This window comes from Electrophorus electricus, chromosome 2 (genome assembly GCF_013358815.1).
Source record: "Electrophorus electricus isolate fEleEle1 chromosome 2, fEleEle1.pri, whole genome shotgun sequence".
NCBI lineage: Eukaryota > Metazoa > Chordata > Actinopteri > Gymnotiformes > Gymnotidae > Electrophorus > Electrophorus electricus.
Window position 1 is genome coordinate 15,021,257 of NC_049536.1, and position 16,443 is coordinate 15,037,699.

General features: G+C 37.7%; 2 protein-coding genes across 4 annotated transcripts in view; one reads left to right on the forward strand and one right to left on the reverse strand.

Moving 5' to 3' along the window:
- etv6 (ETS variant transcription factor 6) overlaps nucleotides 1-2,103 on the reverse strand; it is a 22,037-nt gene extending 19,934 nt beyond the window's left edge. For all 3 annotated transcript variants that reach the window (XM_027023010.2, XM_027023011.2, XM_027023009.2), the window contains exon 1: nucleotides 1,754-2,103. In XM_027023010.2, the coding sequence (XP_026878811.2) occupies nucleotides 1,754-1,786 (33 nt within the window). In that variant the 5' untranslated portion in view covers nucleotides 1,787-2,103. The remainder of the gene's footprint in view (nucleotides 1-1,753) is intronic.
- Nucleotides 2,104-5,290: 3,187 nt separating this feature from the next.
- LOC113585500 (protein mono-ADP-ribosyltransferase PARP12-like) lies at nucleotides 5,291-16,220 on the forward strand. The gene is made up of 12 exons (XM_027023016.2): nucleotides 5,291-5,655; nucleotides 6,610-6,745; nucleotides 8,708-9,044; nucleotides 10,486-10,536; nucleotides 10,659-10,785; nucleotides 11,405-11,570; nucleotides 11,723-11,843; nucleotides 12,520-12,616; nucleotides 12,748-12,832; nucleotides 14,387-14,517; nucleotides 14,703-14,854; nucleotides 15,093-16,220. The coding sequence occupies exons 1-12, from the start codon at nucleotides 5,375-5,377 to the stop codon at nucleotides 15,635-15,637; spliced, it is 2,229 nt and encodes a 742-aa protein (XP_026878817.2). The 5' UTR covers nucleotides 5,291-5,374; the 3' UTR covers nucleotides 15,638-16,220.
- Nucleotides 16,221-16,443: the final 223 nt, after the last annotated feature.

Genomic DNA, 16,443 nt, shown 5'->3' on the forward strand with positions numbered 1-16,443 from the left:
TATGAGACATGATCACATCTGAATTCTTTCAAGCGAAATAAAATATGGACAAAAATGCCTTAGATTTAATACAACCTTTTTTGGGTTTATTGTTAAGGCGGATAGTATTATTTGTCACATACTACTCACACCACATGGGAGTGAGTGGGTCAGATCAAGGGGTGAGTGACATATGGAAGTACACTTGGAAATAGAAAACTGAAATTTTAAATACAATTGAAAGGGGTATTTGGGAAAGACCGTATTTCTTAATTTTCTTTACCATTCTTTAATTTCCATACCATTTCTTTCTGCTACTCTAAATCTTCCATAGACCCCCAGCCTGTGGCTTCTAATATCATACAGCTGTCATAGTGACCAGTCTTTCACTCTCTCTCTCTCTCTCTCACACACACACACACACACACACACACACACACACAGACAGACAGAGGACCATTCAAATGAAACTCTGTGCAAATGAAAGCATGCAAAATCAAAGCTAATAAAACCATTTTCTTAGAAAGCAATTTGACTGCCACTGTGCCACTTAATATACCCTCTCCCAGGACAGGTGTAGAGAGCAGCAGGTGAAAACACTAGCTCTCTGCCCCACGGAGGATGAGTACTACCACCAAAGCTTATTATATAGTTGTAAATATGGGAAATGTCCTTGTATTAAGTTAACAAAATCATCACAGGTATTAACTCATGTGTGCATTGGTTCTACTTAATAAAGATGCACTATTCAATTCATGTCCTGGACTGTTTTTACTAGTAGTGGTGTTAGAAAGTTTTCTCTTTCTGGGAAACTATGACTGGTGTGTTAACATGTTACATCATGTTGTAAAACCCTTGACCTCTCAAACACACTGCAGTTTTATATGTTTCCTGAGCAGGATTCCAAACTGATAGTCTAACAAAAAGCTCAGCCTTGTTCAGCCCAAACTAGAAGCAGTCAGTGATTACCTTTGTTTTAAATTTAAAGTTTAGGGTTAGTGGCTCATGTTGGAACTTTCTAAAAACTGCACTGATCTTCAGAGAAGCGCCAGATTCCCTTGGATGAATACTCCCTATAAAGATCCATTTTTAAAAAGTTTAAATTTTTCAGTTCTATTTATATTTTTTGACGAGCATACAAAGTCGCTTTCTCTTTGTTTTTAATAAATAACCAATAGACGTTAGTATTAAATCTTTTGTTCACCAGATCGAACCCTTGTGACCGTCTAAATCCTTAATGGTTCAAAGTAATATATTCGTGCGGCATAAACGAACTTGTCACTGTCCTAGTCTTCCATAAGTCCAGAACCAAGCTCATTATCAAGGAAGTTGTTTTTCAGTAGGCCTAGATATGGACCAAATTTGTTGTTTAGATTTGACTGTTGCTCAACTGAGATGGACCTTGGTTTGCACTAACGTGCGTGGGAAGTGGGTCTGTGGACCTACGTGTATGGCGCAAGGTTGTTGCAAAGGGTTCGGTGTCCAGATGAATGGGAACTAAACCTTTCGAGCTTTTTGGGGGATACAACGAATAAATTCGCAATAAGACAAGGCCCAATGTGTGACAGGAAACACTAGCTACAGTAGGCTACGGAACGCACTCATCGACCACTGGTCACAGTGCCTGCCTCACAGCGACGAATCGCAATCTCTCAGCAACAGATGATAAGCAAAACAAGTGCTGTTAGTCAACACCGTGACAACATGCAGTTCATCTCATACTCTGCCCGAAGATTTTGAACTTACGACATCATTTAGAGAAAATCATAAATACCTTGATATTGATCTGCGAAGGGGAATCGGACATGTCTTGTTCAAATTCAGGAAGTTCTCCTGTTTCCACTTTCCTTTCCCCTTTTTTTCCGTGAAATAAACGCGTAAAACAGCGAGCATCCGACTTCAGTGTTTTGACAATGACAAATCGCAGCAAACGCACTATTTCAGTTTATCTGTAAATCCATAATTCACAGAGTCAATGAATTTTCGTGCAACTTCTTTGTTTTCCTATTTTCCGCAGCGTTACAGGCACTACATTTTGGCGACGCGATGGTTAATACCTTCCTGGAAGACTTCAGTGTTAGAGCGGACAGCGCAGCGGCAGGGCTCATTGATTTGGTTGTGTTAGTGGTGAAATGACGTGAATTCCTAGCACTAAGCGCAGCCCTCTTAAAGGGAAACCCGACTCAGGAAATTGCCTATCATGTTCAACATTGTGGGTGTAGTCGAAAGTAAGACTATTTGAAGCAGCGACGAGGTCAGTGTGCGGGCTTATACAGCATTTTAGAGCATCATATTGAACCGTTCCTGGGTCAGCTGTTAGGCCTACACACAGATTGATGGCCTGACGGATCATTTCCCAGCTAACTTAGAAGAGGAAACTAGAAATGTAAGATATGGCACACTTTTGAAATTATGATGGGTTGGATATGTGCCTCAATTAAGAGTCTGTTTCCTAAATTCGGGCAAGATTTAGATTGTTCATTATTCTGATGGAAGGATTATATCTAAATATATGGTTTGTGGCACATATCCATCCTCATAATGTCAAGTGTGCACTGTCTTAAATTTCTAGTTTCCTCCCATTTAGCTGAAAAATGAACCATTGTGTTTGTTTGCTTTTTTGCAGTTGTTTGTTTGTTTGTTTGTTTTATGAGCATGTAAACGGTGACCCCAGAACTGTTTCTCTGCAAAAACTGTGTACTACATGGATATTTTACTACCCCTTTTACTGTAGTACACTGCAATTACTCCCTGGAATCTTATATGGAAAACACTTACACTGACTCTTTTATTTTGATTTAAAAAACCTCTTATCTGAGTAGCTGGAATGTCCAGTGTTTATTTATTTATTCACTAGCAGTTACAAAGCAGCTTAAACTCTCAATACTATGCACATATTACAGCTCACACAACTTCTTAGCTCAAATAAGACCTTTTATTACCAAAATGCAAGATGCAATGTATATCAGAAGATGAAGTTCCACAAATATAGTTTCCAATCTGTCAGTGAAACTAGCTGACTTAAAAAGTATATGGTCAAATGTTATAAGAGTGAAAGTGGCATGCTAATCACCAACAGAGATTAAAATTTAAATGGAAAAAAATTCAAATACAGCTCAAATATTTAAATAAAATGTAGCTATTCAAATGCAGTTCAACTATTCAAATGCAGCTCATCTTTTTGAATGACAAACTCACATTTCACACAAATATCGTTCTTAAGTAATTTGTCATATGGGCAACATGGCACTCCTTTCAATAATTCATTATAATTACAGTTTGCAAACAGCTATTGCTTAGGTCTGCATGTCTCTTTTGCAGTCTGATATGGTTGTTTGTAAACTTTGTTTTTGGTGAAGGCTAAGTATACCTTAATTACTCTGTATCAGTAGTTTACAATTGCCTACATCTACTTACAGTATATATCCATCTTACTGGTAAATTCTTTAAAAGCTTAATTATATAAACAACTGATTGATACTATATAGCTTGATGATTCTGTATGGACTTTCATCAGCAGACAACTGGTCAGTGATCAACAGGTGCTTTATTTGCAAATTTAATAATATTACATTTTTGCTCATGCTTTTGATAATTTGATCTTTTGTGCCACCTCCTGGTTACAACTAGAAGAATATGTGAAAATAGAAAGACTGCAAAAAAAACAAAAACAAAAAAAAAACAGGTACTTTATAAAAGGTTTAAAGGGAGAAGGTATATATAACAATTCTTGTCTCACCTTTCCTGTGGGTGATCATATAATTTTCCTCACACTTGGGCTTTGTACCAGAGCCCTGGGAGTTTGAGGCTGTGGTGCAGTGTTTTCACTGATTGCACTCTTCTGGACTGAGATTGACGTTATCATTTCTGGGATCTGCTGGTGTCAGTCCTACATCTTAGGGGTCACAGCCCCAAGTGCCCATATCATCACTGGGACAACCTTTGTGTAACCTTCCACATTTTCTTTATTTCTTCTGTTCATATTTATTGGGGGGCAGGCATTATTTTGAGGTATTCATGGATGTTTCATGTCTGTTTCACCCTAGGTGGTGGATCTCATACTTTGTTCACCCTTCCTCCCTCCTTCCAACCGGCTAGTCAGCTATGTAGAGTATCCAGTATTCATGAATCATATGTTCTTTATGTATATAGCCTTTTTTTTTTTTTTGCTGTATGGCCAGTTACTATGGATTCTTGTTATAATTATGCCCTTAAACAACAACAGTTAGTACATGTGTCTGACAAAATGGATATTTTGTAGTTGTTTATATTGTTTATAGTGTTACTTTTTCACATTTACATTTTTGGCATTTTGCAGTTGCTCTTATCCAGAGCGACTTACAAAGTGCTTTGTCATTTATACATAGAATGTATCCTAGCCAGTACAGTAGGTTACAGTTCAAGATACCATTGAACTATAATATTGTTGAAATACAGGAATCCACTCTGTCTCTGACAACGATATGTGCAATAACAAACAATATCTAACTATACGTGATAGATTGCTAGAGTAGTGTTAGAGTAACGTTTCCTTGTATATGTGCAAAACGCCGGCAATGAGAGAGAAAACACAAAAATAGGCTCATCTTTGTTTGTGTAAAACCAATCAGCAAATCTCTGCCATTAAGTCAGTCCGTCCGACCAGTTCTGCAGCTCTGAGCACGGTTAGCTACCCATGCTGAGAAAACCATGCTGAGCACGGTTTGTAAGCGGTCTGCACTGAACTGTGACTATGTGGAAATACGGCTGGAGCGGTTACTGTCCGTACTAATATAAAAAATACAGCCTGCTCCTAATATGAGTACAATTCCAAAGGTTCTGTGTCCCTTAGCATTCCAATTCCACCCTTCCTTATTTCATTTCACTGTAGCCTATAGCAGTTCCTGATGTAGACTCAACTTCACACTTTTTTTTTTTTGGATGTTATTATAAGCGCCACCTTTTTATTTAACTATTCAAGCACAGTTTTATACATAATTTATACACAGAAACAAAGGAGAAATGTTTTTTCCTAATTAAATTGCTATCTCAGTCTGAATAACACTGACATGAGCAATCAAGTCAGGAAAAAACTCCAAACAGAAAACTGTCTATTAGCCTACTGCATTTATTATTTGACAGCTACATGTTATACCCTTATTTTTTATTATTGTCTATGTAGACTATTGGGCTAAAAACAAACAAACGATCAACCACAAAAACATATTGTCCAAATTGCTCCTGCAAATTGGGGGTTTTCTCCAACATGGCAACATCTCTTTCTCTTACCAGTGTAAGTTTCGTTTTCCATTCGTCAAATATCTTATTTCGCAATCCAACGTTCTAAATTCTTAAGCTTCGGAAATCGGTTAAAGGCAGTAGCAGAAGACCGACCTAATCCAAACGTACTTTAAAAATGACGGAACCGGCATTTCTTGTTAAACAGATATGTGCAAATAACGGAGCCATTGTCTATGATGATTTTATATCCAGTTTTAGAGGAACCGTCGCGTTTCGTCTTGTCGATAACTTAATCGAAGAAAGTGACCTGTTCGCAACCGTATATTTCAATGGACAGAAAAATGTTATCGCCAAAGCCCAGCTTAGATTGTGTAGGGCAAAGAACTGTCAAGGATGCATGAATTTACATCTTTGTAAATTTTTTCTACTTGGTGACTGTCAATATAACAGAGGAAGGTAAGAAACATTTAGGATCTGTTAATTAACAGTGAACCACTGAAAACATACCAAAAGTGGGCTGTAGACTATCTTTGTGGGTTTCATCTGGCGTACTCTGAGGCTCTTTGAACACTCAGTTCCTTCAGCGTTGTTGTTTTGTTTTTTTTTACTTCCCAAGCTGTCTTTCCTTACTTGTGTGGTGACAGTGGTCAGTCGGTCCAACTAATTATTTGGGGGAAAGGACCGATTTGGATTAAATAATCAGGAATAAGAAGGGCCCTAATAGATATGACGTAAGTGAGAGTTAGTAGAGTAAGGCCAAGAGGGTGAGACAGAGGTAAAGGTTTCCTGCCATCCTTGGTGTAGTTTATCTGTGTTTAGTTTTGAAGCTTCAGTAGGTACAACGTGAAAACGGGTTATGACGTTTCTGAAACTTTTAATCGATAAAAATTGTCCTTTGCTTCAGAACGGTTCCCTAAATAAAGGGGGTTCTGTATTTCAAATGTAAAACGGTAGATGCATGCATGTATGTGTTTATTTATTCATTTAAGGTTTATTTGATAAAATAGGTTTATGTTAAGTGAGACCTATTTATCAAAGTATAGTTTGAACCACCATAGATGTTTCTATTAATTACAAAATGTTTGCAGAATATTATAAGACCTTTATGCCAAAAAGGGTTTGCAAACTTTTCAGAGTGTGCCTGAGTGTGTGCACTTTTTGCAAAGTGTGCCTGAACTATTCTGTGTAGTCTCTGTAGATCTTTGTATGTGCTAAGGTAGTGTTGCTGTAAGATCCTTCATTTTGTTTGTTTTGTTTCCATTCTGTTTTTCTTAAAATTCTTTAAACTAAATACATTTATTTCACTGAGAATAAATGGATTTTCCATCCAGATCTGAGAGTTTTTTCCCTCCTTCAGTCCTCAAATAGGGCAGTCACTGCTTAAGATTGCTTTAATTTTCCCCTCTGCAGACGAGGATGTCGTTTTGGCCATGACCTGAACTCGGAACACAATGCCAGAGTCCTGCAGAAACATAGCCTGAACAGACTGGACAGGAGGGAGCTCTGCATACTGATGCTCCAGAGTGACAACAGCATCCTGCCTGCAGTAAAGATTAAGATTAAAATGCGTTTATTGTCTTCGAACAATTATACAACGAAATTACATGTGCAACTCCAGTTCAGTGCAATGTAACTCAAGTAACATACTTAAGACATTTAAACATGATGACTATTGCACTTGAAATAATTAATGTTCAAAAGATACTGCACTAGAATTTGTAGAGTGCATATAAAATTGTTAAGTGTGATAAATAGTTTAAAAGAATAAGAAATAATTTACTATAAACTGTTCTCATTAGTATTAACCTCCTTTAAAGATTCTATATTTGTGCAGTTTAAAGTTTTGATGGCCCAGGGAAAGAAACTGTTCTTAAATCTCTTCGTTCAGCACTTGATACTCCTGTACTATCTGCCAGAGGGTAAAAGGTTGAACAATGCTCCTTCTTTAAATAGTTCATGCATAGCACTCAGAAAGTGCAGTCTCTGCTATGCATTTTTTAATAAACGCTGTAGTGTGGCTTGGCCAGGAGAGATTCTCTGTGATATGGGTTACAAGGAACTTGAAATTGAAAACCCTCTCCACGCAGTCCCTGTTGATATAGAGTGATGTTAAGTTTGAGCTGTGCCTCCTGTAGTCAATGACTATTTCTTTTGTTTTGGTGGTGTTTAGTACCAGATTATTTGTAGAACACCACTCTGTCAGTTTCTGTAACTCATCGCAGTACGCAGTCTCATCACCTCTGGTTATGAGTCCTACCACTGTACTGTTGTCTGGAAATGTAATGATGGTGTTGGTGGGGTGGGTAGAAGTACAATTATAAGTATACAGAGCATACATAAATGTGCACAGAATGCAGCCCTGCGAAGAGCCAGTGCTTAGCATGAGGGTGGTGGAGCAGTGCAGGCCAATTTTGACTGTTTGAGACAATTTGTAAGGAATTCTTTTATGCAAATGTGAAAGGGGGGGATGCCTAATGCAGACAGTTTGTCAACAAGTGTATTGAAAAAGACTATTGAAGGACGAGCTACAGTCCACAAAAAGAATCCTTCTGTAGCTCTCCGGATGTTCCAAATGGCGTAACACTGCATGGAGCGCTGTAGCTATGGCATCCTACATTGATCTGTTTGCCCTGTATGCAAACTGGTGTGGATCAAAATTTGGAGAAAAGCAGACTTTGATGTGGTGTAGGATTCATCTTTCAAAACATTTCACAAAGACTGACATAGTCTGTAGTCATTGAGACTATTGAGGGCAGTGGTAGTTCAGTGGTTAAGGCTTGTAATCGGAAGATTGCTGGTTCAAGCCTCACTATTGGGCCCCCGAGTAAGGCCCTTAACCCTCAATTGCTCAAGTTGTACTTAGTCATAATTGTAAGTTGCTTTGGATAAAAGCATTGGCTAAATGCCATAAATGTAAACGTATTCTGACTTCTTTGAGACAGGAATGACGGTAGTCATCTTTAAACAAGGTGGGATGGTAGCTTGCATCAGGGAAAGACTGAAAATTCTGGTAAAGATTGCAAGCTGGTCAGCACAAGCTTTGAGTACTTTGCCAAGTATCCCATAAGGTCCAGTGGCTTTCCTTGTCATCTTGTGCTGATTACTTTTATTCATATTACTTGTATTCTGTAATTGTTTATAAGATTCAACACTTTGTAGATTAGGGCTAGATTCCAAAAAAAGCATCATAACACAGAGACACAGAGATGGTAGTGCGAGTTTCATAATGAACACTTTCACTCATTTAAGTGAGCTTGATACTGCGATACATTTGGGAAACATTGTCTTGTGACCCTTTTCCCAACCCTCTGAATCAATGTTTTGCATTAAATATTTGGATTTTATCTAGCTGTCATACAGGGACGGAAACCAATGTAAACAAAAGTCTGTGTATCATTGATTTTTTTTTTAATGACTGTGATGCATGATAGTCTAGTCAGTAATTGGTCTGGTATGTTCATGCTGTCAATAAGCTATCCCGCATAACTCCTTTTTGCCTCTTCCTCAGGTGTGCCACTCTTACAACAATGGCACAGGTCCGTACGGGCGATGCCAAGATGGGGAGACCTGCAAGAGGCTGCACATCTGCGAGAAGTACCTCAGAGGGCCTTGCCATTGTCCACGGGCACACGACTTCTACGAGCCCCATCCGCTGAGGACCCTGCAGGAGAGGGGCTTGCCCAACGAGCTCTTGCCATCTTTGAGGGATATTTACACCAACATTGAGGCTTTACGGGATCTGGCCAAAAGCAATCAACCGCAGCAGATGTCAGCTCATGCTAATGCTGCAGTTAGTGGCAGATATGGCACCAGTGATGGCTACAGCCTCCCTAAGTCCTCAGCAGGTACAATCATAATCCATTTATAAATCTTCTTGTAGCGGTGCTTCCAGATTGGGTATTCATAGCTATGAGAACCTGTGTCTAATGTCAATACAGAGTTAAGATCGATGAGACTTGTAGCATGATCTCATTACTGTCTGTACACTCATATTTGAGTCATAAGAACAAAAGTATTTACGAAGTCTAAAGTCAGCCATTTGGCATCAGCTGTTTATCATGTTTTGATGATCTTGGATTTGTGACAGTGGCAGGGAGGGAGCAAGACGTGACTGTGAGCACAGGCATACTTTATTCTCCATTAAGAATAAAGAAATGAGTACAGCAACAAAACAACATGCAGCACTGGAGGAGAGTACCTATGGGCTATAAATAAGGAGAAACAAACAAGGTACTCAGGTGATTGGGAGCAGGACAGGCGTGTGTGTGTCAGTGGGCATGTACCTCCGGCTGGGTGCCCGGCACACTGTGCCAGGATTCATTTTATTTTTTGTCATTCCTAAGAATTTACATGGGTCCTTCCAGATCATTCTGAATCATGTTAAGGTTGAAACTAATGGCTAGATTAGACACCTCTGTCTACAAGTATATAATCATGAGATACTTGTGCTTAATATGTAGAAAAAACTAATAAGATATGCCTTGCTTCTCACTGCCATATAAAAAGTAAAAATCTTATATAGAGTATTGTGTAAAAGTCTTATGCCACCATTAGCTTTGATGTTTTAGCAAAGGTATAATTATTTCTTTGTCTCTTTATTAAGATACAAATAAAATACAGGAAATATGTGAAAATAAATAAATTTTAAAAAATCACAATTTTCAGAACAAAATGGCTTCTACAAGCAAAAGTTAGTAATTAGTGTGACCTGCCTTGGTACTAAGCACGTCTTGAACTCTTTTGGGGAGACTGTCTTGACATTTTCTAAAGTAATCTTCTGGTACCATCCAGGTTCCATTCCATTTAGGTTTAAGAGAGACAGGTTCCTGCCATTGCTGAAGGGGAGGTCACACGAAATACTTGCCGCTGTAGCCTGTAGAAGCTGCTTTTTCTGTTTTATATATTCAAAATTGATACTTCAACCATGCAATTGTGTGGTTGCTGGTTGCAGCTTATAACATGGCATTATCATCATGGTTGTTAAAAGCTGCCAGTTACAGATGCATGTATGTATTCCAGGACAATATATTTGAAATCAGACTATAACCATGAGATCATGAGGTTAAAATACAGATTGTCAGCATTCGTGTATTGGATGTACAATTTAGGACTACAAGGCCTTATTACAGGGGACTATTTAATTTTCGTTTGTTAAAATAAGGTCCAAGGTTACTTAATACTAACACGGTCATTTTTGCAATTTCTAAAATGGAACTATGGTTAATAATTAGAACATGAACATTTTTCATAGCTTCCTTAATTATGATATTTCTTTCCTTTCCTCAGTGAAAACAGAGATTTGCATGTACTTTGTGAAAGGGAGATGCAAGCATGGAGGTAAGGCTACAGTCTGAGATACAAGTGTAACGATGCTGCTTTTCCCATAGCTTATTAAATGTATAGATAGCACAAATTGTAAGCTGACTAGAAAATAAGACACACTGTTTTCTTTCTTGAAGATTCGTGTCGGAAAGAGCACTCTAAACTGCCCTATAAATGGGAGGTTAAAGACGGACCTGCCTGGGTAGCTCTGCCTGACAATGAGGAGCTAGAGAAAGAATACTGTGACCCAGCTAAGACATACAGGTAGGATGTTGCAAGAGTAAACAAAACATTTTTTGTTTTAAAAACGTGTACATATTTTGAATGAAATCCCAGTAACTATTGCATTTTGACCCTCTCAGTGCATAGGCCTGTAGGAAAGGTTGCATATGACCTTAGACACAAAAGGAAATAAAGTGGCTTGCGTTTGCATGTGGAAGTGGTACTTTTACTGTGTGAAGGGAGTAAAATGCAATTGGTACAAGGATTTGATATAGAAATTTGAATAGTATTTTTAAATGTTTTAAAATGGTGTGACAAATGCACTTTATTTAGCAAAGCGATATCACCAGAGTTTTTAGTGCATGTAAAAACACATGGGAATGATAAACATGCAGGGTGTGTCTACATGTATCTCATTACTCATTGTCTTACACAGCATTTATGTAATATATAAAGGTCACAGTGTTGCTGATTTGCCTATTCTGTATGCAACTGACTTAAAACTCTGAAAGATATCCTAGCCACTAATATTTTTGAAATGGGCTTTTGAATTTCAAAAGTTCACCTAGAAAAGTTAATTGAAATTGATGAGGACCCCAAGCAAGGGCTGAGATTCAGACTATATGTACTTTCCATCTACCGCATTTCCTTTCTTTTGAAGCTCGGGAACTGAAACAGTCCATTTTGACACCATGACCCGTGGATTTCAATGTGTGCGGCGCCTTTCTACGGTGTCCTCAGTGGTCCAGCCTAACTTCATTCTCACCACCACTTGGGCTTGGTATTGGGAGGATGAGTATGGCAACTGGATCCAATATGCTTCCTCTGTAAGTATCAGCAATGGGTAAAACTAGAGGTTTCAGTGGTAAAGGAAGACACTCAAACATTTTCAGTTCTGGCTGGTCACCTTGAAATCTTTCCCCTTTACTACAACGAGTCGGTGCAGACTATAACCTAATGCTTCATCTGTGCCATTCAGAGTGCCAGTCACAATGTGGCTTCCATCACCAGTGAAGACCTAGAGCGAAAGTTTTTGGAGGACAGCAAAACATCAGTGGAGTTCACTGCTGGTTCCCAAACCTACATACTCAGCTTTGAAGGTGCCACTAAAGCCACATGCACCATTCATGGCATTTAGCTCATGCTTTTTATCCAAAGCAATTTACAATTATGACAACTTAAGCAATTAAGGATTAAGGGCCTATTTATGCTTACTGAAGGGGTATAAAATTAACTTTAAATAGCATATACAGTACTTTGCAAAAACCTTGTCACCATTAAATTTGTTGTTGTAGCAATGTTATAAATGACAATATATCATTTATTTTCATATTTTTATTAAGACACAAACAGAAAATACAGGAAATATGTAAAAAAATTAAAAACAAACATATTCATCTCCATTCTAGGGACTCATTTACCTGTACAATTTCAAGTATTCCCTGCCCCAACACAACTGATCCAGCTCATTAGCTAATTCTCAAGCCTTTCATGAGTGGGATCAGGAATATTTGAGTGCATAACCAAGAAAATCCCTTCATTACTGGACATTCTGCATATATTTTAAATGTATAGTAATATAATTGATTATATCAGTTAATGCCATGCAAACAGTTATGGAATTTGTATAATAAATATATTGTGGCTCACATTAAAGTAGACACTCTTGCATTGTTCTCTGGGACGCAGACAAGTTACCTTCACAGTTCAGGATGGACTATAATGTAACATGACATGTAGCAGACATGTAGCATAAAAAAACCTTTCTCTTTTAAGATATGATACAGACAAATAAACGATATGGCACCAAAAAGATTGTGAGACGTCGACCTGTATTTGTGTCTGCAGGAGATGCTCAGACAATCAGAACAAGGTAAGAGGATATAGCTATATATGAGAAGATTTAAAAGCGCATTTCCAAAGTTTGTTAATCTATTACTCTAGTCTGAAGCATTCAAGCCATAACATTTGTAACCACTGGTAACTCTATGTTTTTGTTCTCAGCAAAACAGTGCGTGGACCACAGATGAATTTTAAAATGCTACCAAGCCACTGGGATCAGGCAATGACACCTGAGACTGGTTACAAGGTGAGTTTGTCTTATGTATATACTGTGATTTACAAAAGCATGTTATATTTAAGTATCCTAAGTATCTTTTTTTGTCTGATGATTATTATGTCTTATTTGAGTCCTGGAAGTGCTCCGTTTGAGCACTAGGTTTGCATAAATATTGAAAATATGCCCAATCCCAAAAAATAAATATGGAGATATAATAGATAGATTGATTTATTGAGATAGATAGATAGATAGATAGATAGATAGATAGATAGATAGATAGATAGATAGATAGATAGATAGATAGATTGATAGATTGATAGATTGATTCTCAAGCAATCCTGCATTGTGGAGAAGGCCCTTTGCTAAAGAATGTATAAGTTATTCATACTGAACTTGTGGTGCTTTGTTGGAATATACTGATAAAAAAAATTGGTGACAGGAAATGATGAACTCTTATATTTTATAATGTTCCCAAAAATATTACTTGAGTTAGAAATAACATTGAGAAGAGGGCTTATCTTGTAAAGTGAACACTAATCTGGTTTCTTCACTCCTATCGCATTATAACTAGAGTGCAAGCAGGAGTTAGTATCTGATAATGATTGCGGGACAAAACATGCAAAATTCAGTGGCAGTGACTGGCTGTTTGAATTCTAGTAATCTGCAATTTATCAATAAGTAAACACAAATTAAAATTAATTTAATTAAGGAAAATTTTAGTTAACATGGATAAATTCACATGAATCAAATACCATAGTAGGGATGCAGCAGTACATGCTGTCAAATCATTCAAAACCGTACGACCCCTATGGTTCAATACATACATGTTAATTATAGTGTTGCGATCTTCCTGTCATTTTATGGTAATTTACAAACTCTGCTTACTGCACATGCACAGTATACATTCAGATGTACAGAACAACTCTGGAGCCTATCAGAATTTCCCTGGAGCCTGTTCGTGGTCTGTGTGCTAATAACATCAAAATTGAGAAGCGTAATTGGGACAGCAACCTGACTAGCATGGAAAATGTATTAATTTCACTTATTGTTTCATTAGTGATTAGGTCAATTCAATCTCAACTCATAAAGGTTTGACAACATGATTATTTCTCTTCTACCCAGAATTAGAATACCACTTTTAAAACACTAGTGTTGCTGTTAAGAATATTTTTTACTTAATAATAAAAGAAAGCAAGAACAAAATTTTTAGAAATATGTTGATAATGACCAGAGGTATAGAATTCACTAATGTGCAGCTACATAAAAATAAACCAAATGAACCAAACCAGACTCGTGGTGGATCAAGCAAGCAAATAAACAACAAAAGCAAAAAAAATGGGAAGAAAAATAAAAGGAATCAAATAAGTAAAAGATTATTCTTATCAGAGCAACTGGGAAAGGTGCTGACTAGGTCTGAGCAGGCCACTTAGCACATGGGAGGAAGCGGTTAACTGATCCGATTCTAATGTGTAGACATTACAATAATAGTACCAACTGGTAACGTAAAAAAGAGGAAATGTGTGGCGTTATGAACTGTTGGGCTTGACAAAGCTGAAGTTTAATATTGTGTATCACTTCACACAGAGAGTACAACTGCAGAGCAGTTCTAGTGAATACAAGGAGATCCAGAACCTGTTCAATGACACCATGCAAGTTTTCAGAATTGAGAAAATAGAAAGAATTCAAAACAAGGCCCTGTGGGAAGTATTTCAGTGGTATGTTCACATACATTATGATTACGAATGGAGTCAAAACAATTTGCCAAAATAACTGAGACTACAGTAAAAAAAACAAAAAAACAAAAAACATACTCAGTCCCCCATTTGGCATCTCATTTACATTTACATTTATGGCATTTAGCTGATGCTTTTATCTCTGCTGATCTGACTTGATTTTGTAGGCAGAGGGACCTCATGATAAAGAAAAATGCTGGGAGGAATGTTGCAGAGAAAAAGCTATTTCATGGGACTGACCCCAAACACATAGATACCATCTGCCTCAATAACTTTGACTGGAGAATCTGTGGCACCCATGGCACAGCCTATGGGAAGGGTAAATTCCTGAAATGTATATTTAAATGGTTTAATGGTAAAATTGCATCCATTCATGCTTTTGAAGTTTTGCATATAATATGTAAATGTATATGTTTTGCATTTACTGCAGCATGAGGTTGTATAGTGCATTAATTGTTTGTGCATTAAAGATATGTAAAACGTTTTGTTGTATTGGCATGAAGTTTTCATTAATTGTCCAACAAGATAAAAACATCAGGATTCTTCTCTTGATATAGGCAGCTATTTTGCCAAGGATGCAAACTACTCCCATAACTACACTGGAGACTCTGCAAGCCGATGTATGTTTGTTTGTCGGATTCTGGTGGGAGACTTCACTGTAGGCCACTCCAGCTATGTCCGCCCTCCCTCCAAAGACGGTGGAGATACCTTCTTCTACGACAGCTGCGTGAATGACTTTCACAGCCCCTCCATATTTGTGGTGTTTGAGAAGCACCAGATCTACCCTGAGTATCTCATTCAGTACACTGACGCAAGGCTCTCGTCGGCCTCCTTTTACAATCCAAGACCTGCTACTGTAAACAGGGCACCTCCTCCAACTCAGCCAGCTGCAGTTACCAGAACTGCAGCCTCGACTCCTTCATACAACCCTGCACAAGTGTCATATTCAACCTCCGTTTACCAACCAACACATGCTGCTGTAAATAGGGCACCTCCTCCAGCTCAGCCAGCTGCAGTCACCAGAACTACACCATTATATTCATACTCAATCCCTAAATCCACACCACCTCCTAAACGTGATAATTCCTGCACTATCTGTTGAGGGGATGGCTTAAGTAATTCAGCTAAAGTCAAAACCACAGTGACAATGCTACGTGGCATTAAGAAGTGCTTGTCTGAGATGTTAACTCTTTGATAGCAATAAATAATTTACTTTATGGCACCTGAACTGCAAAGCTTAAGCACAGAATTCTACAATCTAAATCTGGATGCTGGTAAAGAAGCCTTTGAGAATTAATTCTGATTACTGGCTTTTGACTCAGGCTTTATGACTCAGCATGAATATTATTCATATCTGAATTTGTCACATGAATTACAGCAAACAATTGTTTAATTCATTTAAAATTTTTAATAAAATATATTACTCTAATGATGTCTGATAATCTTCTGATTGAAATATTAATCTTAAAATACAAACATTAGAGATATATCTCATTTTGTAACACTTCCATTCTTATGTGTAATACAAATGTTGGGCTCTATAACTGCTCATAAATAATCAGCCCTATTTTCAAAGATATGGTAAGACTATGTCTTAAGCTTTCTGTATAATCACAATTTAGGTGTGATAATCTTACTTACTATCCTTCAAAGAATCCCCTAATAAATCAGCACAATACAAAGATGAGGCTTTGTCTAGCTAGCTGCTAGCCTAGCTCAGCTGTTCAGGAACACAGGCCAGATGCATCCAATGTTGGGGAAATAAATTGCCTGCCTAAAGATAACCTAAAGGTCAAGAGTTTTCTTATTTGTCAAGTGATAACATGCAAATTACAGTGTGATTAATATGCAGCTGCTTTTTTTGTTTGTCAAAGATGAGGTAGCCATGACATTTGCCCCCTATCAGTC